This window comes from Raphanus sativus, chromosome 7 (assembly GCF_000801105.2).
Source record: "Raphanus sativus cultivar WK10039 chromosome 7, ASM80110v3, whole genome shotgun sequence".
NCBI classification, from domain to species: Eukaryota; Viridiplantae; Streptophyta; class Magnoliopsida; order Brassicales; family Brassicaceae; genus Raphanus; species Raphanus sativus.
The window spans coordinates 10208861-10235624 of NC_079517.1; the positions used below are offsets into that span (position 1 = coordinate 10208861).

Sequence of the window (26764 nt, forward strand, 5' to 3'; positions counted from 1 at the left end):
TTCTGTTGGTTCTGAAGATGCAGTAGAACCCATCCATTTCATCCTTTTTAACATCTGATCAAAACTTTATATGTTGCATCAAACCTATCTATTTTCGTTGTAAAAGTAGGTGAATAAAAAAGCTAAGACCAAAGATGTTCTAATTTTCAGAGAGAACAGAAATGTAGTTTTTTTTTTAATTATTTGTGCCAACCAAGCAGATGACCAGAAACAGAGAGGTGTCTAGGAAAAATTAGAGTTGGTTACCAAAAGGAAATGTAAACATTGAAAACTGATAGCGAGAACAAGAACAAGAAAGCTAAAAATAAATAGTTCAAAGATGTTTATCTAAGCTAATGTTTATTTGATTCTGGAAGGATATGCAAGAAGAGAAGAACATGGATTTGGAGCTATCGTGAGCTGGTCAATGTTACGACACAAAAGTCTGGGAAGACCATACTTGGGTTCTAGTGGATGAAACCCACTTGTTTGGTTGAAGAAGAAAAGATGCGTTAGAAGACTAAAAAGGCTATTTCCAACGTCCCACATCGCTAAGTATAGAATGATTGAGCATAAGCTTAGCACTATAAAAACGAAGCTGAGCCAGTATTTCAAATCATACCTTTCTCGGCCTTTTGGCTAAGATCAAGTGTAGTATCTGTTCTTATCAGTTTAATATCTGATATGTGGTCCATCGGACCACACGATATTAACTCTATTTTTTGAGGGAGAAGGCCCATTAAGATAACTTGCTATCTGGACCTTTGTGAGTTGCCCATGCGTTGCACTACTGCAAGGGCTGGCTCAACCCGCCAAATCCATAGTTAAATTGTTATGCAGCTAGTATCTGTGTCTAAGCATCTCCAAATAGATAGAGAGATACTTTATATTAACTTCTTTAAACGTGCACAAGAGCTAGCATGAACGCTCCGAAAGCTGTATGTATATAGGCCTTTGTCGTGACCTTACCAGTAGACGTATGTATGTATTCACGAACAGTGACCGGGTGTATGTATTCACGAACAGTGACCGGGTGAGTATGTATTCACGAAAGCTGTATGTATTCACGAACAGTGACCGGGTGAGTAACACCAAGTCCATGTGTTCTCATTGTACTACTGCGATGTATCATCGATCATGTTAAACACCAAGAAAACAAACTACATAAACCTGGTCGGCCTTGGCGGCAGAAGCTGCAGCTGACAGAGAAAATCGATTCTTTTACCAATGTTAAATGTAAAATAGTCAAGGCAGGCAAGAAATGAAACAAAATCTTTTAAGGGTCGAGACAACTAATATCTGATGATAAAAAAAAACTAAAACTTGATAAATCCAGCTCTTGTGTTGTGATTTTAAGTAGTCTTTTATTGGTTTTTAGTAACTGTTCATCTCCTAGACTTCTTCTTCGAGGCCTTAGAGGAAGAAGGCTTCGAATGATCAGCACTTGCATTCTTAGTGGTCGTTTGGTTTGACTTTGAAGTTGAAGGAGCTGTTTCTTGTTTATCTTGCTTGGTCACTGCACCCTGCGCGCCACGGATTTGAGCTGCTCGCTTGTCCTTCCTCTTGGGTCTGTAACTTGACCTTTCCCTTCTTGGAAGCCACCTTTCAGGGTCCGGAGGTGGACCCGGGTTAGCCGGATCGAATCCTTTGGGATACTTTGGCTTTCTCTTCCTCTTCTTCTTTGCCTTCTCTTTGCTCTTCACTTCTTCCTGCATTGCTGCAGCAGCGCCTTCCACAGGTTTTGCACCAGAGGTCTTTTCAAGGTTATCCACATCAACAGCCTTCAACCCCGGCAACGGTTTTAGCTGTTTCTCGTAACTTTCTGCTTTCTCGACGTTGACGCGAGCAAGTGTAGTCACGAGACCAACCAGAGCCTCTGTGCTTTTATGTTTTTTCACAATCTCCTCGTATAGCCGTGAAGCCTCTTCTTCTTGACCATGCCTGAGCTTGAAGGAAGCAGCCTCCGGCATCAATATGCTAAGCTTGTTGTTCTCAGTCATCGAATTTGACCACCATTTAATTGCTGAGTCAAGAACAGCTGCAGCACCATCGTTGTCCCCAGCGCGCTCTTTGAGTGCGACAATGGTGGCAACAGTTCCTGGAAAGTGCTGGATATCAACTATTTTGGACAGGGACTCTGCTGCTACTTGAGGATGACTGGCAGAAGCAGCAATTTGTGCCCTGGCCAAGAGAACCAACTTAGTCTTCTCCGGAAACTTATCAGCAAACTGTCCCAGAAGTTCTTCGGCTTTGGCAGCCTTGTTCTCTCTCACCAAAACAGCAGCTTGAAGCAACGTAGGCATAACACTCTCAGGAAACAGGCCAGTCAGCGCAGCACAAAGTTCTCGTGCCTGAGGTGAAGCAGGTTTTAACTGGTCAAGACGAATATGCAAAGAAGAAAAAAAGAGAGGCATAAATTGAGAAATTTTAAGTTAAAAGGACCTGATCCATCTTATTCGCATGGAGGAGCAGAAGGACGCGATTTGCATAAATAGCTTCCTTATGTTTCTGTGAAAGCTTCGCATCAAGTGCTTGAGAAAGCTTAAAAATCTGGGAGTCTTGGTCTTTCAGCCTATCAAGCTTCCTCAAGCCATCAGAAACATCTCTGGAACCTTTCAAGGCGATAAGGTTGTTCACAGCAACAGCAAGCGACGATTCATCAACAATGTTTCGTTTAATGATGTCTACATAAGAGCTGATGGATTCTTGATTATGTCCAAGGACCTGATGAGGAAAACTACGTTACTAACGAGTGGAAGATTATCATGACATAAAGTTTAGAAGAAGAGCAGCATGAAAATACCTGTTGGACATATGCTAATTGGACAGAAATTGGGCCCAACTCATTCTCAATATCCTCATCAGCAAAACCGTCATCCGTGAGGGTTTCCTGACCAATTCTGTCTCAAGCCAATAGTATCTTTATCAGGACATGATTGTAAATGTACTTGAGTGCTGATAAAGATACAGAAGACACGAGATCATATATACATCCCTAACACTAGACTGATGTGACTATCAATAGAAGGATACTATGACTAAACAGTTGGCAGTGATGCTAAGACAAGAAAAAAACTGAGACCAAACAGCAAGGTTCAGTGTTCATCTACAAGTGGCAGCCCTATTAGCAATTACTAGTAGGAACGATCGCCTAGAAGATACAGAGAATGACCAATTCTAAGATTATTAAAGCTCAAATTCTCAGAGAAAACAAAGAGAGATGATATACTGTGATATACCTACCTCCTGGCAGTGAGCAAAAGCTGTTCTGCATCGGCGTAGTTACCGTTCTCAATCAAAGAGCAAGCGGTGTTGAAAGCCAGCTCAAAGCTACTAGTCGGTTTGATCCTCCAAGACTCCAACGCTCCTTTCACTTGAGAAGCTTTACCAGATGAAACCAAACCGGCCACGAAATTGACCTCCGCCGTCTCAATCTTGGAGTCCCTGAGCGTCTGATACACACCCACGCAAGCATCTGTTTTCCCCAAGCGGTAGAGAATCTGAGCCTCCAAAAGCGAGGTCTCGGAATCTCTCTCTCGGCCTCTTAAACACGCAAAAGCCTCGTCTAGCTTGTTTTGACGGTACAAGCAATACGCCTATTAAGAGAATCAATCAATAATGGAGAAGCCGTTAGAGCTAATACAATCTGCACAATGTATTTCGATTACGCTATGAAAACTGACCTTTTGGAACCCTAGATCGATGGGAAGCTTGTGGAAGGAGTGAATGACGGAGAGAGCATCGTCGATCTTATCGTCTTTGACAAGAGCGACAACTTTGCATTGGATCGCATCCTCGTCGGCAGGTGCAATCGACAAAACTGGAAGAAAAAAATAAATCACAATTTCAATTTCACCTGAGAATTGTGGGAGGGAGGGAGAATGTGTATACATACCTTGATCAGCGACCTTAACGGCTTGTTCGTATTCGGATCGATTGATGTGCCTATCGAGAGTGGTGAAGAGATCTTCGATTGCAGGAGGAGGCTGTGAGGTTTTGGGTTTCTCTTTCGATTTTGGAGCCATCGTCGATGGATTTGCTGGGAGAAGACAACGGAGATCGAGCTAGAGAAGTGTTTGATGCATTTGTTGTCTTCGAGTTCAACTTATGTATGGATGGATGGCTGCTTCTGATTTGTCCAAGACGATACTCATGGGCTTTTAATGGGCCTATACTCTGATTCATATTTTCACTCTTTCGTGGTGCTTATTTGTAATTTGAAGATACACGATAATTATCCGAAGACCAAACAGATAAGATTGTTAAAGGGATGTAGAAGGTTTAATAATTCCAAATAAAAATGAAATACTAAATTTAATTACCTTAGTTTTTTTTTTTTTTGTCAACTGGTCACTTTTGGACCTTTAATCCAAAAAACTGAGGTAAGTGGGGGTCGAACCCCCGACATCAGGGCCCGAAGGCAGAGCTCAGCAGCCACTTGGCTACGAACGACCCGACATTTAATTACCTTAGTTAGCTTGGAATTAAAAATAAGAAAAATTAAGACTGAGATCAAAATTACTTGACGTCTCCACACGAAGATTATCGCGTCCGTCTATCATTTTCAGCCTTGAGGTTGAGGGGGGGGCCATCAGCGAGCTGAGTGACACACACTACACCTTGACCTTCTAAGCTTTGCTTTTTTCCCTCCTCCCACTCCCAATTTATTTTCCCGAGAGAGAGGAAAAATGTCAGAAAAGGATGAAAACGACAAGAAAACTCAAGGATCTAATAACCCTAAGAAGGTCAAACTCGAAACCTTCACCGGAGCCGCCGGTCTGTTAGGACTCGCCGTCAGTTTCGCCATCTTCGCTTTCAACTCTCACAAACAAAAATCCAAAAAGAAAGGTACACACACACTCTCCCCCTCTCCCTCTCCCGCTTGCTTGAATCCATTCGTATCTCACAATGCTGACGAGGGATTCTCGATTTTAGGTCTTCCCGGATGCGACACTGTTCGCGTCACCCTATCCGCGAAGGAGATTCTCGATTTAGCCGACGAAATCATCTCCAAATCCACTAGAGTCCACGACGCCGTCGCCTCGGTTCCTCTAAACAAGGTAAAACTCGAAACTCACTCGAACTCACTCACTCACACCAATACGGGAAAAAAAAACGTTCTCTGACTTGAAAATGTTTGATTGATTCCTTTTGGTAGCTCTCTTATGAGAATGTTGTGTTGCCGCTGGCGGAACTCGAAGCAAGGCTGCTTCCTCTTATACAATGCTGTGTGGTTCCTAAGATGGTATCTCCTCACGATAGTGTTCGTAAAGCTAGCGCTGAAGCAGAGATGAAGATAGACGCTCATCTTCTCTCCTCCAGGTGTTTTTGTACGTTCTGTTGGCATGAAATGCTGTTTTTTCTGAAACTGATGTTTATATCTTTGTGGCGAGCTTTTATCAGGAAACGGGAAGATGTTTACCGGGTTGTCAGAATTTATGCTGCGAAGGGGGAATCGATTGCTCCTGATGCTAAATGCTACCTACAGTGTCTGGTAAGGAAAACTGAATCATATGATATTTACTGGCTGTCGCAGATACTACTACTACTATATTACATGATCATGGAGTTAATGTATGATGTTCCTTCTGCGTAGTTGTTAGTTGTTACCAATTCTAATTTTCTCTTTCATTGTTATGAAAGTTGTTAGTCCATGACTTTGTACTGTTGGAAGTGGTTTGACCAGCCTTGAATTGCTTAACGACATGTCCCACTTGCAAGTTTGATGCTTTTGAAGTATTCTGATCCTCATGGACTAGCAAATAGCAATCTTTAGGGTTTTGTAGTCATGATCTTCTTCCAATTGCTCTAGAAAAAAAGCGGATGGGATAATGAGATTTATTTCATAGAAGTATAGCACATTTGCGAGAGTTGCTTGCAGACTTCTGTTGTCTTTGATAAGCTGTGGGATTTGGGTATTGATTTATGTTTTATCAGTGACAGGTTAGAGACTTCGAGCACAATGGTCTGAACCTTACTACAACAAAAAGAGAGGAAGTGGGGAGATTGAAAGATGAAATTGATGAGCTAAGCTTGCGATACGTTCAGAATTTAAATGAAGATAGTTCCTGTCTTTTCTTTACTGAGGCTGAGCTTGCTGGTTTGCCTGTAGAATTTCTTCAGGTGTTTAACCTGAATGTTTTTTAGCTTACTCTGTCGCATACAAATCCGTGACCTTGTCTGTCTCCGACTTGACTTTTTCTGAACTACTTTCATTTCTGCATTTCTTCCTGCAGAGTTTGGATAAAACTCAAAGTAAAGAATTTAAGCTCACCTTGGAAAGTAGTCACGTAGCAGCTATTCTAGAGTTATGCAAGGTAACAATTCCCATGTGCCTTTTAAATTCCCATTCCACAGATATTGTGGAAGATGCATTTACTTCCAGTTCTTGATGCTAGCTTTGTATAACTGGGGAAAACATCTCTCTGTGTTCAGAACAACACATTCAAATTTGTCTTTAAACAAATTTTGGCTGTTGTTTTAAACTTTGCAGATAGCCAAGACAAGGAAGACAGTGGCTATGGCGTATGGAAAGAGATGTGGAGATGCCAATATTCCGGTGTTACAAAAATTGGTACTTGCATGTTTACTCCAGAAACCGTTGGCAGAAGTCTGCAGCAGACCTCTTAATGTTCTTGTCTTTGTAGGTTCAGTCGCGCCACAGATTAGCTCGCTTACTTGGTTATGCACACTTCGCTGATTATGCTCTTGATCCTAGGATGTCAAAGACATCAACAACGGTTTGTGAATGATCCTTCACGTGGGTTGTTATCATTCTTCACATCGTCGATTATACTGAGGCCCTTCTTGTGTCCAGGTGATCAGATTCCTGGAGGACATCTCTTCCAATTTAACGGATTTGGCTATTAGAGAGTTTTCTATTCTGAAAGATCTGAAGGTAAATATAATGTTGTTATTTCATATCACAGATAATGCTTTTCTGAATACTTAACTTGTCGGGTTCTAATATCAGAGGAAAGAAGAAGGGGATCTTCCATTTGGCGTAGAAGATCTTTTATATTATATAAAGAGGGTAGAGGAGCTGCAGTTTGATCTTGACTTCGGAGATATCCGACAGTATTTCCCTGTCAGTTTGGTCCTTTCCGGAATCTTTAAAATATGTCAGGACCTTTTCGGTTAGTTAAGAGTCTGAGCCCTTACATCTTTTGGGGTCTTTTAATATATTTTTTTGCTATGTCATAGCCTCATAGCTTACTGACCAGTCTTATGATTTCTCTATTCAGGAATAAAAATTGAGGAGGTTGCAGAAACTGATGTCTGGTATTATGATGTTCAAGCTTTTGCCGTGTTTGACTCCGGGTCTGGAAAGCTTTTGGGTTATTTCTATCTTGACATGTTTACAAGGTCCGTCATTAACCTTAGCTCATCATTCGCTTCAGTTTCGAAGCCTCCGTTTTATTTTTACTCGTAAGCACAATTTTGTTGGACAGGGAAGGGAAATTTAGTCACAGCTGTGTGGTGACTCTTCAGAACAATGCATTGTTCTCCAATGGTTCATGTCAGGTGACAATCTTACATCCTTGTCGGATATTTATTTGATGTGTCATGCAGTTCAAAAATATAAACAAAAACCTGTTCTGGCATTTACTTTGTTACTGTTTGTCCGCAGATTCCCGTGGCATTGCTTATTGCACAATTTTCAAAGGATGGTGGTGGTGAAGCTATGCCATTGGGATTCTCTGAGGTGGTTAATCTTTTTCATGAGTTTGGCCATGTGGTACGTGAATGAGATTTGTTACAATGTGTTAATCCTGTGGTGTATCTTTTGTATATATCAAAGGATGTTATGAACTGATGTTCCTTGGCAACCATTGGCAAACAGGTCCAACATATCTGCAATCGTGCTTCATTTACTAGATTCTCAGGCCTACGTGTTGACCCTGACTTTCGGGAGATCCCTTCTCAATTATTGGAAAACTGGCAAGTTTACTGATACTTGTGTCATTCTTTCTTTATCAACTCAGACCCTTACTAATGGATTATGATTCTGGTATCTCTAGGTGTTACGAGAGTTTCACCTTGAAGTTGATATCAGGTTACCGTCAGGTGAGTGGCTTTTCACACCAAATTTGTTGACTTGGGATTTTTACTCATGTTGCCTTGGAGGCTGACTGGTTTATTTAATTTGTTGGAATTGCAGGATATCACCAAGCCACTGGTTGATGAAGTCTGTAAAACACTCAAACGTTGGCGATATTCTTTCTCTGCACTCAAGTCGCTTCAGGAGATATTATACTGTGAGACATCTCTGCACGTGTTTTCGGTTCTCTTTTCTAAAACATCATCAAAATGGGTTTTTATTGCTACAGTCAAAAGTTATCTTGATGATTATATGCCTCTCAACTTTGATTTATGTTAGCGTATCCACTTAAATTTTTATTTTGTTACAACTGTTCGGACTAATGGTTTATTATTGAGATCAGTAGACTGTGTGGTGCTTATTATACTAAGAGGCATTATAGCTCATGATAAGGTAAAATGTGGCATTGACTACTGATGTTTGAAACATTGATGATCAGGTCTATTCGATCAAAGAATATATTCGGAGGATGATGTGGACTTTGGTCAGCTAATCAGGAGTCTTCATCCAAAGGTAAAAAGCAGAAACTATCAAAGCAACCTGGTTTATATATTAATGATCAGTAGTGTCTTTCTCGCGCTACAGGTGATGTTAGGGTTACCAGTGGTGGAAGGAACAAACCCTGCATCATGTTTTCCACGTGCTGTAATTGGCTCCGAAGCAACGTGTTACAGCCGTTTATGGAGTGAGGTAATGATAGATTTGCACTCCGCGCTGATTTCTCTTACCATCTGAGAATCTGATAATTTTGTTTTCACAGGTTTTTGCAGCTGATATATTTGCTTCACAATTTGGGGATGGGCATCCGAATCTGTATATGGGGTTGCAGTTCCGTGACAAAGTAAACGATATCCAGAAGCGTATTTGTGTCTATTCTTGAATTTAATGGTGTCTGTGACTGTGAGTGTAACGCCAGATTTTACTTCTTCAGGTATTGGCCCAGGGAGGAGGCAAAGAAGCCATGGAACTTCTCACCAGTTTTCTCGGAAGGGAACCATCAACACAAGCTTACATCGAGAGCCGGACAAAGTATGGATTGTGATATCTGCGGCATTTAACATTAGGATGTTCTGTAATGAATCTGCCGGCTGGTGAAAATTGAAAATGCTGTTTTGTGAAGCTGAACAAACTTTTTTTCTTGTTTTAGTGAGCTGAGACGGGGCCGAACGCTTTAGTTGAATTGGAATCATTCATTTATTTAAATACTTTCCTCTGCGTCTTACGCAGCCCAAACCCAGATTACCAACCAAACCCAGCCCAAATATCTACATTATTCTAGCTATTCTATTATGTGTGTACATAGACGTGAGGTGGTTCAAGCTGGTACATTAGAATAATAAGTGGCTAAATATCCCTTTCCGGTTCAATTAAACCGAGTAGGACAAGTGGCATACTCAATGGATAAGGTGCGATCCAACGAAATCATCGTCCCCAGAACTCCCCCGAGACAACAAGACACGACTGAGATAGTGCAGAAATGGAGGTGAGTATGTCTCTCAACGCGTTGTCTCGGCTTCCACTGAAGAAGAATACAGGAAGACTGGAAGAGGTCGGTTTAGCGAGACACTCTCTGGTGAAAACACCGAAACAACGACGGCGGATGGTGTTCGTGGTGGAGGCGAAAGGGAAGAAAGGAATGGCGGCTCGACAGTATCAACGGACGCCTCCTCCTATGCCTAAGATTGAAGACGACGGAAACCCTAGATTCGTTATCTTCATCCGTATGGCCAATGTTCGTCTCTCTTCCTGTCTCATCACCTTACTTGCTTGAAGTAGTCAAGATAAGATTGTTGTGTACTAACAAGTGTTTCTTTGTATGTAGGTGTATCTTTGGTATCCGCTTAGTATAATAGCCGGTGGTACAACGGCTAAGATCATGGTTGCTGCTAAAGATAACCTCTTGGGGAAGTATATTTACAAAGACACCATTGCTAGAAACATTGCTGCTGTTATTTACAGAGTGAGTAAAGACAAGCTGCTTGTTGTCTGATTGTGAGATGTGATTTTTTCTGATTGTTTTGCATCTTCCAATAGGATGAGAAGGAGATACAAAAGACTGCTATAAAACAGCATCGGGTCTTGCGGACTGCCACTGAGTTTCGTTATGGCTACAAACTTGTTGTAACTGCCTCTCTCTCTTTCAGTTATTTTGGTGGTAGCTCTGTTTCTTTTCGTTTTACAACCCTATGAAGTCTTTGGTTTTCACTTGTTACGTCTGCATTGTGAATTCAGGAAAACGGGAACATGAGAGCTGCACTTAGTACCTCAGATGTCATCGAGGTGAGCTGTATTGTACATACGATACGACCACTTTGAGCTCAGCTCTCAAATTCCATAAACTGTGAGTAAAGGGTGACATGTGAGGTTTGTCCTGTAATATATAACAGCTCCCAACTCAGGACCAGCTAAAAACAGTGTTGGACAAAGTGAAAGACTTTTTCGGGGATGCAAAAGAGTCGTTCGGTAAGATATCATCGTTGAATCCTGGGGCAGATGAAGAAATCCCTGATGAGAAAGCCAAGCAAGTTTAGACAGACAGGTAACAAAGGCTCTCTGTTCATCTTCAGTACATGTTTTGGTGTCTTTTTCAGCAGAATCATATACCGTATGACTATATTTTCCAGGATCCATCCAAGGCTGGAGAATTGACACTTGATGGCCTAATTCCAATCTCAACCGTCTTGATATGGGATCCAGAAGGTCCACTGGATAATACTATGACGAGATTCCCGCTATTTTGTCCACATTTTTTCTTTCTTTTATACACCTCTCAGAGAGAAACAGTTTCTCTTAAATCTTCTTGTAAACTTATTGTGTCTGTAGATTTGTTGAAAGAAAGAGCTGTTTGGTGGCAACTTGCGAGTTCAACTTTTCTTAGAAAGAAAGAGTATTGGTTAGAATTCTCTGACATTCTTTGTTCCTAAGGTTTTGGGGCAGATTCTCAACAGCTAGCTAACAAGTGTCCAGCGGATGATAGGATACATAAAGCCAATGTGTAGGAGTACAAGATGCAAAGGTGTGTGATAAGCCAATGTGTAGAGATCTTATTCTCAAGCTTTTTCCTACCAAGTGCAGAAACACGTGAAGGAAAGAAAACCAATGTGACAGTTTAAAGATCTTAAGCGAGGAGGGTATGAAACATATGGTCTTTATCATTGTGGTGTAGTTAGTCTATGACACTCACGGATTTTATTGTACATGCATTAGATCATGGAAAGGTTCTTGGGAAAAGCAAGATTATTATTTTCAGGTATACCCACAAAATCTTTCTGCATAACACCAAACCAATATACGGAAAATAAGTTAATGGAACAAGCTCAAGATATGAATAAACCTTGGTCTACCATGAGGGTATACTCGTCAGGGTCGGGCAGCCGGTCGTTTCCATACCAAAGGTTGGGTGGGAGCTCAGACAGGAGTGATGGGTTACAAGTGTAATCTTGAAACTGGAAGTTTTGGAGTCCGGTGTTTGCGAAGAAATGCTCTTCTTGAAGCCAACTCAATTCTAAGTCAGTGTCTAAAGAACCTGAATGATGCGCTTCTGGAAGTTCCCAGTTCAACTCTGTATTTTTGCTGGTTGCATTTGGGCTGAACTCCTGCAGCTTCACACAGGGGACGGCAGAGAGGGGAGCGGACAAGTCCAGATCTTGTGGCATGAGAATCTCACAAGTGCCACCTGCTGCTGTGTTCTCATAAGAAGGCTTCATTTCCTCTTGCAAGAGAGACGGTGCAGAGTTTGCAGCATAGGAACTTTGGCTTGCCAATGGTTGTTGTTGTTGCTGGAGAAAGCTGCTCTCGTACAGAATTGGAGGCTTGGATTCAACTGGGTCTGGAACATCATTCCAGGGAAGCAGAGAGCCAAACACACCGGATGAGATGGGAGGATCAAATCCTATACGTGTCTTTTTGGCTTTTGGAGGCATGTGGACATCACTGGTGGGGTCAGACACAGAAGATGAAGCAAGTTGCTTTTGATCAGTCTCTGTTGCTTTAAGGAATGCATAGCTGCTCTTGCCAGGAGGGCTTTGATGTCCTGAATTAATCTCAGCATCTTTTGGAGGTGAATCCATATTCTTTACTCCACCAGAATAACACTTTATCTCCTTCCCTTTCTCTAATCTACTCAGGTACAGTCTGTATTTCTACAAAAATAAAATAAAAAATAGAAAAAGTGACAAAAAGATTAGTCTTCCTCTTTTGGGATAAAGAGAAGGTAAAGTTTTACCTGAAGGTGGCTTGCAACATTTTCTCTAGTGAGCCATGGAATATTCATGAGGTCTAATATCTTCTTTGGACCAGCTTCTGTCAAACACAAAGAGACCGGAAACAAAAAAAAAAGGTCACCGCTCTATGAAGAAGACATGATAGGGAAGAAACAAAAGGTACTTACTGTGATCACATCCGATCTGGTTAACAGCGTTAACAAACTTTTGGTGAAGCTCATAAGACCAAACTACTCTAGCTTTCTTGGAGGAAGATGATGAGTCACTCTCATCCTGAAGAAGCTTCTTCTCAAAGTCAAAGTCTTTTCTCTTCTTCCCAAAAGAAACATCTTCACCTCCTCCAAGAAAGTGTGCTTGGGTGAACCAGTCAGCTCCTCCGTCATAGCAGCAGCCTTCTTTGTCTCTCACTTCTTGAAGTTTCTTTCTCAGAACATGTTGCCATATGATCTTCAGCTCCTTCATTCTTATCGGCTTCAGCAGGTAGTCACACGCTCCGTGCTGGACTCCTTTCATGACTCTGCTTGTTTCACCGTCCACCGACATCACTGTAAAAGCGACAACAAGATTAATAATATAACCTTTTGTGTTTTATTTATTACGCAAGATCGATCATATATATAGAACTAGTCTCACTTATGACAGGGAGGTCCAGTTCGAGTCCAACGTGCTCAAGGAGCTTGAAGCCGTCCATGTCAGGCATGTTCACGTCGCTGATCACGATGTCAAACCCGTCCTTACGCTCCCGTAGCAACCTCAAAGCTTCTCTAGCTAACCCACAGGTAGTGACTACAACAAGGTTAATTTAAAAAACAGAGGAAGTTAAGGAGACATCTCAGGTGGGATTTGAGGAATAAGTGTAAAAACATAAGAAGGGGGAACCTTCGTAAGAGCACTTCTTGAGCATTTTCTCGAGGATCTTGATCCAGGTTGGGTCGTCGTCAACCACAAGAACCCTGAGACCAACGGGAGAGAAGCCTTTCTCCATGTTCGCCGGCAAAAGAAAGAGAGAGAGATAGATAGAGATAGAAAGTGGTGTATGTGTGAGTGTTCTTTTTTTGGAAAGAAGTTTTTTTTGGAAAGAAGTAAGTGGGAGGGGGGTTTTTGTTTGCATTCATTGTTGAAAAGTTACCCTAAGAATATTTGGCGCCGTTTAGATAACGGACACTGGTGGCGCATGTTAACCTTTACCTCTCTCACTTCTTTGTTTTGGAAACTATGTTTAGAAGTTAGAAATTAGAATATTAAAAATTTTGGATAAAAAAAAGAAGAAGTTAAAAATTGGAATATAGTTTTTTTTTTTTGTTTTTTTTTGTTTTTGAGGATTTCTTTCGGAGAAGGAACTTTGTTCGGTCTAAGTTCACTTATAAAAAAAAAAGTTGTTAGAAATTCTATTTTGTTTTCTCTCTCTTTAGATTTGTAAGTTGATGTATTTCACTGCTCAATATTCCTCCAATAATGTAGCTCCTTCAAATTGCTCTTAGAATATTGTCACGATAATATTATAGATTATAGTACTTATAAAGTTATAATGTGTATTAGATTATAACTATATCTACAATTCTTTTGGTATTTTACACTTAAGTTTCTCTTGTAATTTATTATATTCTAATCAGATTGTTTTTTCCTGACTGTACATTTAGGGGAGTGTATTCAACCGAAAATTTCAGGTGATTTGTATTAAAATGACAAATCCACTCTTATTCAAACATGAATTTTAAAAACTCATTTAAAATTCACTGTTATTGAACTTGACATTTCGTAAAGTACCTGAAATACACTGTTATTGAAAATATTTTAAGTTGTGGAGTTTTAAAGTTTTGAGATGATTTTAGGGTGTTTGGGTGGAGTTTCTTAGCTAAAAAAATTAAAATTCAAATTCCACTGTTTTAGGTGATATTCTAGATTAGTTTAACAAAAATCACCTAAATCTCTACAACTTATTAAAATCACTGAAACTCCATTTAAAATCAAATCACATCAAATGTTAAATTGAATACATCCTCCTTAATCTTATTTAGAGTCAGACCTACCGTATTTGTACATTTGTTGCATTAATTATTCTTTTTGAAATTTCATACTAGCATATTGCGACAAGATATATTTAAAACAAATATATTTATTATTTATGTATTTATTGCGACAAGAGTATTATTCACATAACTAGATATCTTTTCTTAAGTTGGTCGTTGACTTTTCAGACACGTAGAGACCACTGTCAACTACTCCCAAGGTTGAGTAGGCTCTTTCACAGGAGGTTTCTGCAAATTATCAGGGATTACTTGTGGAAGATGTACATGTCCAAGTAAATCTGCAGATCAAACTGTTTAAACCGCAGCTTAGACATGGATTTTTTAGTATCGCATGATCCAGTTGACATAGTTCCCAGTTAACCCTTAAGACTTCATATGTTTTGATCTTTACTCTTTAAATGTTTGACACTGGAAGAAATTAGTAGAAAGGCAAAAAATAATAAAAGGAAAATGGTACAGCTTGTAATGCACAAAGCTTTTTTATGGATGAGGACGTGGCCTGTCGAGACTTGACAAACCACAACAGATACCTCATTCATTATTGTTTCCTTTCCTTTTATATAACCTTTTTGCCAATAAGAAAAAGGATAACGCATTACAACTTTATAATCAGTGTTATCATTGTGGTATTATTATTTGGGAGATGTGGATGTGCACAGTATACTGGCCATGTATCTGTTCTTGGGATTAGAAACGTTGTATGCACGTGACCCTGCGTTTGAAGGTACCTCGTCTCGACTATTTCAATTTTACTTTTGTTAGTGGTATTTTACAGTATTCTAAACCTTTGATTTATGCGGCCGGCTAGCGGCGCATTAGGCGGCATCAGATGCTATGCAGTGATCAGACTTCCCAATTACATACCATCGTATACTCCAGAGGCAGATATTGGTATAGGATTAGGAAGATGGTGCAAATGCCACCGGGTTACCATCAAGAGACTGTATTTTACCTTTGTGTTTGTTAGCAAAATTTGTGTAGCTCAGTTGGTGAAAAAGCTACAATTATTTTTTATACGGTTATCTAAGAATTGAATTTTGATACTTTTTGTCATCATTTCCATTTTCTTAACTTTTGAATTTTTGTTTTTGTTTTTCTAGTTAACTAGTTAGAGTAAATTCTCTATATTCTATTATCCATGTTGTGTTTTTCAAATATATTTAGTTTTATTCTTATTTCTTAATTAGAATTATTTTTCATTTTTATTTTTATTGGTTTTAGCGTTTAAACAATAATATATCCTTTTATTTAGAGTTAAATATAAGGTGAGTACTCGTTGTCTTACGTGTATCCGATACTTGACTTCCCGTGTTATCTTGAACACTTGATCAAAAATGAATTATTTGCAAATTACTTTTTTTTTATTACTTGCTATTATGAGTACTTGTGAACTATTCACGAATATTTCTGAATATTTAAGAATTACTTACTAAATTATACTCTACTAAATATTGACATGAAAGTTTGTTTATTTATTCTACTAAAAAACATAAAAATTACTTTAAATATTTGTGCATGTTTCAAGGAAACGGATTTAAGTTGAGTAACGAGTTTAATATCTTATTTAGTAATAGACTGTCCTGGTTATTAAACTAATATAAAAAACATGACAATATTATTTTGAAATTAACAAGTAATTAACAAATATTTCATAGAACGAGTAAGGAGAATCAAGTAATGATGCAAGTATTGAGAAATAAAATGATATTTAATATTTGGTTTATTCTTCCGAATAATGAAATTTGTCCACTTGTTACTCGACTTAGCAACACCGTGAACTTTCAAAACAGGTACGGATCAAGTAACTAATATAAGGAAATATCGAGTAATGATGTTCAACGCTACTTTTATTGTCTTATTACATATTTCTATAGTTGTGTTTTATATCTATACTATTAAAGTAGGATCTTATTGGATTTTTTACTAAAAATACCATTTTATTTATAAACATTGCATATTTCATTAAGGGCAATCAAGTAATATTAATAAAACATCTATATTGGGTCATTTTTTTGGATCCAGCCCATTGCCTACATTATCTCTCTTGGGCCATTTGAGCCAATTAAGAAATCAAATTCAATTCTTATTTTTTTTCTCCAAATTCAAATAATTTATTTTTAACCATTCTTAATATTTTGTGTAGTGAACAAAAATTAATCATTTAATTATTATGTTTTTTTCTTTTTTAAATATAATTTAAGCATTCATAAAAAAATTTGAATTTTTTCATTGAAAAGTATAAATCTTTATTAAAAGTATAAATTTTTATATTAAAAAATTAACCACATAATAAAATCAATTTATCAGAGTTATACCAACTTAATTTATTAAAAAAAATAAAATTTAATTTTCTGAACATAAATATTCATTAGACCTGAGCGTTCGGGTACGGATCGGTTCTTTCGGGTATCAGGTTTTTCGGGTTTTGAAATTAAACCCCATTCGAGTATTATAAAATTTCGGGTCGTGTTCGAGTCGGGTCATTCCGGGTCCCGGTGGGTTCGGTTCTCATGCATAAGAACCTGAAAAATAACTAAATAACCAAAGTATCTAAAACGGGTTCGGTTATTTGTACTCAAAGTAATCAAAGTATCTGATTCGGTTCAAATTTTTGTATCCAAATTACTCAAAAGTAACCAAAAATATCCATTCTATACAGTTTTTTAGGTAAACTTTTATCCAAACTATCATATTTTATCCAAAAATACTCAAAAGTACCGAAAATAACTACTATAGTTAACTTATAATATTAATTTAAAATATTAAAATAATTATAAATATAATTATAATATATATATTTAGATATATATATTCACATTTCGGATATCTTTGGGTACTCATCCGGTTCTCGGTTCGGGTCGGATTCGGGACCGGTTTTTCGGATATAGCAATTTAGAACTCATTCGGATATTTACTCCGGGTCTGATCGGGTTCGGGACCCTGATTTACGGGTCGGTTTCGGGTTGATTCTTCGGGTCCGGATATTGTGCTCAGGTCTATACTCTTTTAAAATGAAACACGATAAAAAAAGATAAAAAGCTTAAATTTTTTTATAAAAAACAAATATATGAAAATATGACCTTTACTAAATATTTGTCAATTTAAAAAAATAAAAAAAAATAAACCCGCGCTTTCAAAGCGCGGATCAAAATCTAGTTTTCCTTTAAAATGATAAGAACAAATTAATGAACAACATAAAACAAAGAAATGGTATAAATAATTTTTTTATTATTTAAAATCAATTCTATTGTGCCCCATGCAAGAATCATAATGTCTAAGTAGACGTTAAGCAGCCAAGGCGGAATCTAGCCACATTTTAGATTATCATAAAAAATTCAGATAGTATAATTATATATTGTTCTTTTAAAGCTCTGTTAGTTTCATCACCGCTGCGTCCAGCGGTAGCGTCCGTTAATTAAGCATTTCATCACGACAACATATAACGCCAGTGAAGCACCATCGACTTGCTTTTCAGCCGCTGCGTCAGCTAACAACAAACGAAACCACGCAGAAAATTTTAGCGTCACTGGCATCTGTTTTTCTATGCAACACTTTGTGATCAGTAATTATTTTTAAAAAATATAAGAAAATACAAATGATCACAAAATATTATGAGTACAAATTCAAATTTAATGGATATTCAGATAAAGATATATATTTATATAGATATGAAACTACATACCATATAAAAATATGTAAATATTTTAGTTTCAAAATTTACATTGAACAAGTATTGAGAACTTAATATATTAATTTCAAAATATGCATCGAATTTTTAAGAATAATTATAAATTATTAAACTATTAAAATTCATACATTGAAAATTTGTTATCAATAGTTTAGAAATTTTATTATAAACATATACAAATAATCTTAAAATCATATGATTAAATTTTTTCATTTAATAGATAACCATATTAGAAAATCATTTGATTAAAAAATTTCATTTAATAGATATCCCCCGAAGTTAAGAGTCGAGATCCACACACAAGGTAAACTTAACCTCTTCTCAAGCGGCATTAAACCCAAAGAAACATGATTCTCACTCTTGAGAAATACTTTGTAGACTCCACTTGACCCAACATTACTTAGTGTGTGTCTAAAAACATTTGACATAGGAGTCATAGAGTATCTTGTTCTAAACTATTTTTACATTATTCTTCCCGATTATCTATCCCCGAGGGAAAACAGTCAGAGACTCACTGCGATGATTAGTGGCGAACACGAGATATAGCAGAAGACGTACGTTTTATTCCGTACGTATTTGTTGGTACCTCTCTACTTAAGATAAAATATGACATGGGTTTGAGTGTGCATATATTCGTCGCAATTAATTAGTTAAAACATATTATATACTAGAATAGACAGAGGTTATAATAATGCGCCACAAAAGATGCACTAAGTTTGGATTAGACCCACTCAACCCAAGGAAAAAGGTCTGATAGAGTCATTTCTCCAATCACCTGCCGACAATTCATACTTCTTGTGGTCAAATTGTAAATCCCTAATTTGTAGAATGTCTCCTTCACGTTGGCTCGTGTCATCTACGCGCTGCTTTGAGCACTAATCGTCAATTATGTGTGTATAAATCAATGCTTAATGCTTTGATCAAAAAAAAAATCAATGCTTTCACCCTCTAATTATTGGGTGGTATAAGTATAAAACCACTACCAATGAACGTTAATCGTTCCTTTAACTGAAGTTTCTCACTACTTTATTCACCATTATAAATGGTTTGATACCATGGTACTTAATTTTAAAAGCTTTAATTATGTAACTAAGAAGATTATAATAAATGAAAACCAATGAGTGCGTAACTGCATCCCAGTTAAGGGGACATCCACATATATGTAAATATCAAGAGATTTTGGGCATGTAATCTTCTTCCAAGTGCTATTCTATATATACAATGATCCTTAAACCTTTTGTTGGTGTTTGTAGTCGAGTTAATGGCATTTGATTTTGCATTAGTGTTGGTAAATATTCTCTCCGTTTTCAAAAAATGATTTTTAGAGTATTCATACATATTAATAATATAATAAATAGTTACAATTAAATTTACTATTTAATCTTATTATACAGTTTCATATCAACTAATATTTAATCAATTCAGATATTATCAATTAATGTTTTTATAATATACTAAAATGCTTTAAAATATAGAAAATCTATCTTTATAAAACAAAAAAAAATTAATTTTTTTTTGAATCGGGAGAATATATCACAATCTGATAAAAAATTGATTAAAACATAAATAAAAGAGATACGTGAATTATGGATGAAAAGTAAAACAATAAGCTCAAACAGTTTGAAGTTGATAACAAAATTAAGCAGTAACAAAACAGTCAAAGTTGAAGTCAACTACTCAACTTCAGAGTGAAACACAAAACTTGCCAGTCTAAATATTCAGTACATAAAAAGGCTAAATTAACAAAAATAAATGCAATATATAATAAATCAAAATATTACATATATAGCTAAAATGTAGAAAACAAAAGAAAACAAGATAAAATACAACTAATTCCATCCATAATTCACTATACTCTACTTATATTTAGTTTTATGTTATTTACTTTAGAAATCCCTTCCAATATGAAATACTTAACTTACTTAGTACCATATTCAACTTTCATCCACACATAATCTGATCTAGTACTTGATTTTCAATTTATGTTACTTGTTTTTTTTTGCCAAAATTTATGTTACTTGTTTGTTCTTAAAGATTTTTTTTAAAGAGTCATTCAATTCTCTGTTGTCAAATAATTAATTGTTAACTTTGTAAGAATAAAAGCATCGCAACTTCTGCAACGTGCCTTGCACTTATAACTAATCAACCCTCTTCCATATTAATTACAATCCTATAACTCCTACGATTAATTGAACCATTAGCCCTACTGCATACTGATATATACTCTTTAAGATATTTTACAGATTTTGTACCTACTTAGATATATTTTTGAAGTTATAAATAAGTGTAAGTGGGAAGCCTACAAGTGTTTGGTTTGATTAGTTCTTTATTGACTATTTACGGATCTAATCATAGATTGCAAATGGCTAAGGCTTATTTTGGAACGAGGACTTGGTTCATTTATGGAACGACTTTCAAGGAGCCAATGAATATTTTGCCTATAAAAGTCTATCATTTTGTTGCCACTCAAAAGAAAAAAAATTAACATGCAGCTGCACATGACACCTTTGTTATTTTTGAGCTATTCATTATATATAAACCTTCCATTTTATGCAATTAAAAATAATTGAAAATTAATTTCAGTCTCAAGTTTGATTGAATAATATTTGAAAAAATGAAGTAAGATAGTTAATGTAATTTTAAATATAATATTTTTTTTGACAACAGAAATCAAACTAGGTAGTTGCTCCTACCGGTCTGGAAAGCTAAATCGAAAATATAAAATCAGACATAAATCATAGTTGAAAGATAATTCTTTGTATCACGTACAAACTTTTCTATTATAATATTTTGTGTTTTTGGAATTTTTCTGATTCAGAAATCAAAGAAAAAAGTTTTACTGCATCTAAACTCTTCCAAATATATAGAGAATACTGACCATTTTGATTATTTTTTAAGTGTCAACACCATTTTCACAAATTGAAAAAAAATCTGCTACAAGAATTGAAGAGTCTTTATATATTTCATTGCCCATATCAAAACTCTATACTCATCATATAAAAGTGATAGGTTTTGTCGGTGATTTATCATCCCCATCATAATATTTGTCGAATCAATCTTTCGACAAAACCATTCTTATCGGGTATAAATATCTTCCTCTCTGCACGTAATTTGAAAATGAGTCAATAAAAACAATAATTTACCTTTTTCAACAATAATTTACCTTTATTATAGACATTTAAAACATACCAATGATTTTTTATAAAAGTTTGTAATGTTGTCCAGCTCTTTTATTTTAATACGAAAACCAGTTGAAAAAATATATATCCATTTTTCTGCGATCAGCTCATATATGTTTTGTTACTCATTAGAAATCTCTTTTCTGTCAAAAAAATTATACCCAAGAAGATTATATAACTTTGAAGTCATTTTCAACTAAAGAATGGAAAAATAGAGTGGCTAAAAGGTGAAAACTTTTGAGAGGTTGGGGAGAGAATGAATTCTACATTCAAACAAACATACAATATTCAAAATGATTCCAAATTATATTGTTATTATAAGTATTATAAAAAGTAACGAAATGGAAAAATTCCCACTAACAAAAATACTTTATCCCACAAGGAGAAATTAACAAATATTTACCAAAAGAAAAAAGCGTCTGTGTATGATTGGTGACCAACAAATTGGAACGATCAAGAAGAAAATTTTCCTTCTTATCTTTTTGTTGGACACTCTCTCATACTTCTGATACTTATTTTAATGAAATTGTTTTTTGCCCACAAAATATTTTGTTCTACAAACACCTTTAAATATACAATATAAGATGATATATAGTTTTGTGTATAGAATATGAAAACCCCCTCCTACATTAGTTCAGGTTATTTGATTTTCACCAGTTTATTCTTGCTTCTGCTTTTCTCATTCTTTAATAGATTGGTACAGATACCTGATATTGATGTATAACTCACTTTACAATATAATAGTAGACAAATTCTAAAAAAAAATATAATAGTAGACAAAGTATCTAGAAATTAAGCTTTGTGTAGTAATTATGAAAATTTAATGTTTTTGCTAAATAAAAAAACCATTTAAGAATATAAACAAAAGTGGCTTTTTATTGAATTTACAGAAAACTATATTTTGTTGATATGCCGAAATATTTAGAAAACATAAGTTCAAATATTTTGTTCTCCAACAATAAAACATGTTTGTGTACATTGTTCTGAGCTTAATGATCTCTTTAATTCATTTACTTTTCCTTTAAAGTTGCTAATCGATTATCAAAATACGTTGCACAATGAAGTTGATCTTTGTCTATCAATTAATTTCATATATAAATTAGTTAACTTCAACTAGATCATTTAAAAAAAACATAAACCCAAATACTGAATTTATAAGTAGAACTTTACACTGACATACACTGTCAATGTTAACTTTACAATGTGCACGTGACTTAAAAAAATGCAGAGGTAAAAATACGTAATATATTACAAATGAATGATATGATATTGTATCTTATGCGATCGATTTTCTTGTCTTATAAATATTTTGTTTGGAAGAAGATTTATCTTTTATTTTCTAAAATATTTAAACTAAAATATAAGTATTACATTGTTTAAGGAATTTAACATACCCGAAGTTTGTGGTATTTGGAAATATCATGTTTTTTTTTCTGATATCCAGTTTCAAAAAAAAAAAAACATGATATTTCGAAATTAACAGATTTTATGATATTCTGAATTTTTACCATCTTAAAATATTTATAATAGTGGCTATGCGCTTTATATATATACATATATATATATATATATATATATATTTTTTTTTTTGAGAAAATACATATATTGTCAAGTGACACCAATATATATGTTTAATCCACACACACCAAAAAATTCACTCGATCTCTTTACCTTTCTTTGTAGCTTTTCATTTCACAACAATATTCATATATTGATTAAAATCTTCACTTTACTCTCTTTGTTAACTTAAGGGAAGATGCTGAACTTTGCAACTGTTCAATTGTTAAGAAAATATGCGCTGAATTTGTTTTATCTCAGATAGAAACTAATTTATGTGTTCATGTATAAGAAAATATATACTCCATCTGCTCCTTTAATAAATTAATCTTCAAGTTTATTTTTAATCTAGAAAGATTTATTTTTATTTGTTTTAGTTAATATTATAAATGGTACTACTTTACAAAACAATATTAATTGATTTTTTTATTTTAAATTTACTGAAGTACCGATAGCTTATAGCTTTAAAAATGTGTTTTAGCGAGAAAATAGCGTTTTTAAGAACAAACATTAATTTTTGATGAAAATATCATAAAATTATTCTATTAAACAGATAAAGTACAATAATTATTCTACATCTACACTTTACGTTCTAAGAACACTCTTCTTGTTTATACCTGCTGCCAAAATACTTACAGCATGACTGAAAGACCCAAATTTTGGCCATGTTATAGATATTGTTCGTCCACTCTTACCTCTTTAATTAAAAAGGCCTCATTGCAGACAGTAGACAGTCTCCCGAAGAAGAGCATTGTAATCTGGGAGTTTTTTAATTGCAAGAACTGTAACAAGAAAGGATCTTCTGCAATCATATGTAGTGTTGTGCATTTTATTTGTTAATTTTGATTTGATTCGTTATTCGTTTCGATCCGAAAAATCTGGATATCTGTAAGTATTTGAAGAAAATCAAATATTAAAAATAAATATCCGTTAAAAGAAAAACAAATCACAAATACTGAAAATTTTAGAGACGAATAGATCTGCTCCAACTTTTATACAAATATATTCATATGTACAATTAAATATATAAGTTTAAATGTACAATTTTATATAACTATTATTTTAACATATAAATTTATTAGTATTATTTATAAAATTACTTATAGGAGTATTAAACTAAGAAATGAATATAAACTCTTTATAAAAAAACTATAATTCTTCTAAAATTTTATGTTTTATAAGAACATATAATTGGTTTTTAAAATTTTTATGAAACATATAGTTTCACTAATATTTTTAAATTTTATATTATGTTAAAGTTATTTTTGAAAATAAATTTGTATGTTTTTCATAATTTATTTGTACTGAGCAAAATGAATGAGATAATTGTAAAAAACCGTAAATATTCGTAAATATCTGCAATTTTTGGATATTTTGAAAAACTGGATATCTATATATTTTATATATTTACGAAGCAAAATAAATTAAAATTTGAATATCCGTAAAATACAAAACAAATCTCAAATACTAAAAATTAGGATAGTATTCAATACGTGCCCACCCAGTCATATGTTGCAGCATGATATCCTTTTTGGTTCGTATTTTGTTTAACCACGAAGGTAAGATCACTTGAAATTTTTGTGTGATGATCATTTTTGCCCAATGTTGATGGCTATGGATCCTTTCGTTTCTTTATCTGTGTATGCATCTTAGTGTGGGGCTGGAGCCTGTTTCTCCCCATTTGTTTCTGATCTTTGTTACAGCTAATTGATACTAATGGAAGTATTATTCAGGAAAATAAAGATTAAAGATATTAATAATTACTATGTCATGAAGGGCGGGTATATTTTTATCAAACTTAGATTACATTAGTAATCATGATTCTTCGAAATTAGCATTCCTTGTTTGTGCCGGTGGGATCATCATCACTTTCTCTTCATAATATTAACCTTTGTTCAATAAGCTTTAGTGTTAGGAAGATTATGAAAAATCAAGTGTAAAAATATTGACAATAAATGGAAGTGGTTATACTGGACAAATAAAAGTAACTGCTCTGAATGAAGAATATGATCGTATTGAATGTGGTTAGATTAGTTCGAATATCTAGAGAAATTATAAATATTTGGTTTATTTTTTAAGTGTATAGTTGAAAATAATAACTGGACACAACATTTATTAATTGGTCATGCTTCTAAATTAATAGAATATACTAGATTTTGATCCGCCTTTAAAAAGGGCGGATATATTTTTGTTGAAAAATTATTTTACGTAATAAAACTATAATTTTTGATAAATTATATATTCGAACTTTTATGAAATTTATATTAGATTTACTTATATGACTTATTTTTTATTTTCAATATGACTAAATTTTAGAAGACTCTAAATAATTCTAACCTGTAATATGATTTAATTTATTTAAATTGAAATTAAACTTATTTTACAGTGATTTTTAATTTAAATAAAATATTTTATATCTTCAACACTTTTGTATTAAAAAATTCATTTGTACGTCTCAAAATATTTTCTATAATTTTATTAAATTTAGTTTATGTGGTTTAGTTTTTATTTTAAATGAAATTATTTTTTAAGGAGTTGAGATAATTCAGACCCGTATTATGATTTTGTTGATTTAATCATTTGTTATTTCAACTTGATTTTATTTTGAAGTTTCATTTAATAAATGTTTTCAAATAATTAACAATGTGAAAGATTTTTTGAAAAGATATGGTGCAAACATTTATGAAACAAAATTTTCAAAAAAAAACTAAGAACTGAATTATATTAAATACTCTTTAATGTAATTTAATGTAATTGCAAAATAATGACTCTTGATTGGTTACAAATAATGGTAGAAAAAAGTACATGCAATTTTTGTAATTATTTATAAATTTCAGGGGTAGATTTATAAACAGTCATCTGCTTTAATAGTATAGATAGATGATTGAAATAGGATATTTCAGAACTATTTTAATAATGATTTAGAAAATTTTCATTACAGTAAACAAATCACGGAGACAAAAGTCTTATATTGGAAATTAAATTTTATTTTCTGTGTTTAAAATCAATAGGTTCATTTAATACTTAATAATTTCTCTTTTATATAAATATATTATATAGTTTACTAATTTTAATATGTTCTATGCATTATTTATTTTTAGTTAAATGAAGGAAATTTTATATTTTAAAATAATGTTTGCTAAATTATCAATGTGTAACAAGGTGGTAAAAAACTTTATCAATGTAATATGATTTTCCATGTGTAATTTAACATATATATATATATATATATATTTTTAGTATAACAGATCAGATGAATATAAAACATATTAATAGCAACAACTTATTAATTTTTGTTTATAAATAATAACTAAATAAAATAAATGATATGTTTTTACTAATTTAACTAATGAATTATTTTAGAGAAAAATGAAAAAAAAATAAGATTTTAATCTTTCTTCAACAGATTTTGTTATTTTTAACAGATTTTGATATAACTTAAATATATATATAGTTAAAATAATTATATTAAAATATATTGTAATTAAATCATTGATTTTTTTTATATTATCTTGTAACAAAAATAAATATATTTTATACAAAATTTAGACTCAATAATTTTTGTTGAGATATTATAAATACATATATTTCATACTTTGATGACTAACTTACAAAATCACACATAAAAATCGCATAATTCTATTTTAATAAAATATATTAGAATTAAAGCAACATCTTATATATTTTAAATATGTTTGTATTAACTTCTTTATCAGTTATTATCGAATCTGGTTCAAATATTTAATCTCTTCTAACTCAATATTCATTCATGGAGTTCTGTTTCTTGAATAGGGTTCAAATGCCGGGCGCGGATATTGTGCCAGCCTTAACCACCACGTTGCAATACGATCCCAAAAATACGAACACACTATGATTTCTTGCATTGCAAGTTGTAAATAGCAAGACTAACACATTATTATTCTGTTTCCAGAGAAATTATGACGGACACATGAATTCCAACTTGCAAGTAGTTCATGCTAGAGTCAATTCGCTGCATACGAATGATC

At 34.1% G+C, this 26764-nt stretch overlaps 4 protein-coding genes and 1 non-coding gene across 5 annotated transcripts; 3 read left to right on the plus strand and 2 right to left on the minus strand.

Annotated features, from left to right (window-relative positions):
• The first annotated feature begins 597 nt into the window (after positions 1–597).
• LOC130498268 (U2 spliceosomal RNA) lies at positions 598–792 on the plus strand. The gene has a single exon (XR_008937184.1). It is a non-coding gene; the product is annotated as a U2 spliceosomal RNA (small nuclear RNA).
• Positions 793–1179: 387 nt separating this feature from the next.
• LOC108818196 (uncharacterized) lies at positions 1180–4081 on the minus strand. Its single transcript, XM_018591093.2, has 6 exons — positions 3875–4081; positions 3663–3799; positions 3223–3575; positions 2783–2879; positions 2422–2703; positions 1180–2330 (listed from the first exon to the last, which is right to left on the minus strand). The coding sequence occupies exons 1-6, from the start codon at positions 4002–4004 to the stop codon at positions 1365–1367; spliced, it is 1965 nt and encodes a 654-aa protein (XP_018446595.2). The 5' UTR covers positions 4005–4081; the 3' UTR covers positions 1180–1364.
• Positions 4082–4491: 410 nt separating this feature from the next.
• Positions 4492–9313, plus strand: LOC108817546 (probable thimet oligopeptidase). The gene is made up of 20 exons (XM_018590263.2): positions 4492–4827; positions 4915–5039; positions 5138–5301; positions 5383–5473; positions 5923–6102; positions 6216–6296; positions 6473–6553; positions 6627–6719; positions 6797–6877; positions 6953–7115; positions 7224–7344; positions 7431–7503; positions 7610–7717; positions 7823–7920; positions 8001–8046; positions 8141–8237; positions 8520–8593; positions 8666–8770; positions 8841–8921; positions 9012–9313. The coding sequence occupies exons 1-20, from the start codon at positions 4668–4670 to the stop codon at positions 9120–9122; spliced, it is 2133 nt and encodes a 710-aa protein (XP_018445765.1). The 5' UTR covers positions 4492–4667; the 3' UTR covers positions 9123–9313.
• A 150-nt stretch (positions 9314–9463) lies between these two features.
• LOC108817548 (protein HHL1, chloroplastic) lies at positions 9464–10935 on the plus strand. Its single transcript, XM_018590266.2, has 6 exons — positions 9464–9812; positions 9903–10040; positions 10115–10201; positions 10313–10360; positions 10468–10619; positions 10705–10935. Exons 1-5 carry the CDS (start codon positions 9558–9560, stop codon positions 10609–10611), a joined length of 672 nt encoding a protein of 223 aa, XP_018445768.1. The 5' UTR covers positions 9464–9557; the 3' UTR covers positions 10612–10619; positions 10705–10935.
• Positions 10936–11299: 364 nt separating this feature from the next.
• Positions 11300–13363, minus strand: LOC108817547 (two-component response regulator ARR11). Its single transcript, XM_018590264.2, has 5 exons — positions 13183–13363; positions 12937–13089; positions 12471–12848; positions 12306–12382; positions 11300–12222 (listed from the first exon to the last, which is right to left on the minus strand). Exons 1-5 carry the CDS (start codon positions 13286–13288, stop codon positions 11398–11400), a joined length of 1539 nt encoding a protein of 512 aa, XP_018445766.2. The 5' UTR covers positions 13289–13363; the 3' UTR covers positions 11300–11397.
• Positions 13364–26764: the final 13401 nt, after the last annotated feature.

Bases quoted from the DNA above. Each gene is read 5' to 3' on its own strand.
- LOC108817546 (XM_018590263.2), top strand. From the start codon at position 4,668: ATGTCAGAAAAGGATGAAAACGACAAGAAAACTCAAGGATCTAATAAC. The intron at 6,554-6,626 runs GTACTTGCATGT...TTGTCTTTGTAG, and splicing joins TTCCGGTGTTACAAAAATTG to GTTCAGTCGCGCCACAGATT. The intron at 8,922-9,011 runs GTAAACGATATC...TTACTTCTTCAG, and splicing joins GGTTGCAGTTCCGTGACAAA to GTATTGGCCCAGGGAGGAGG.
- LOC108817548 (XM_018590266.2), top strand. From the start codon at position 9,558: ATGGAGGTGAGTATGTCTCTCAACGCGTTGTCTCGGCTTCCACTGAAG. The intron at 10,202-10,312 runs GTAACTGCCTCT...TTGTGAATTCAG, and splicing joins GTTATGGCTACAAACTTGTT to GAAAACGGGAACATGAGAGC. The intron at 10,361-10,467 runs GTGAGCTGTATT...AATATATAACAG, and splicing joins GTACCTCAGATGTCATCGAG to CTCCCAACTCAGGACCAGCT.
- LOC108817547 (XM_018590264.2), bottom strand. From the start codon at position 13,288: ATGGAGAAAGGCTTCTCTCCCGTTGGTCTCAGGGTTCTTGTGGTTGAC. The intron at 13,090-13,182 runs GTTCCCCCTTCT...ACCTTGTTGTAG, and splicing joins CAAGAAGTGCTCTTACGAAG to TCACTACCTGTGGGTTAGCT. The intron at 12,223-12,305 runs GTAAAACTTTAC...TTATTTTTGTAG, and splicing joins ATGTTGCAAGCCACCTTCAG to AAATACAGACTGTACCTGAG.
- LOC108818196 (XM_018591093.2), bottom strand. From the start codon at position 4,004: ATGGCTCCAAAATCGAAAGAGAAACCCAAAACCTCACAGCCTCCTCCT. The intron at 3,800-3,874 runs GTATGTATACAC...TTTTTCTTCCAG, and splicing joins CGTTAAGGTCGCTGATCAAG to TTTTGTCGATTGCACCTGCC. The intron at 2,331-2,421 runs GTCCTTTTAACT...GCTTCACCTCAG, and splicing joins ATGCGAATAAGATGGATCAG to GCACGAGAACTTTGTGCTGC.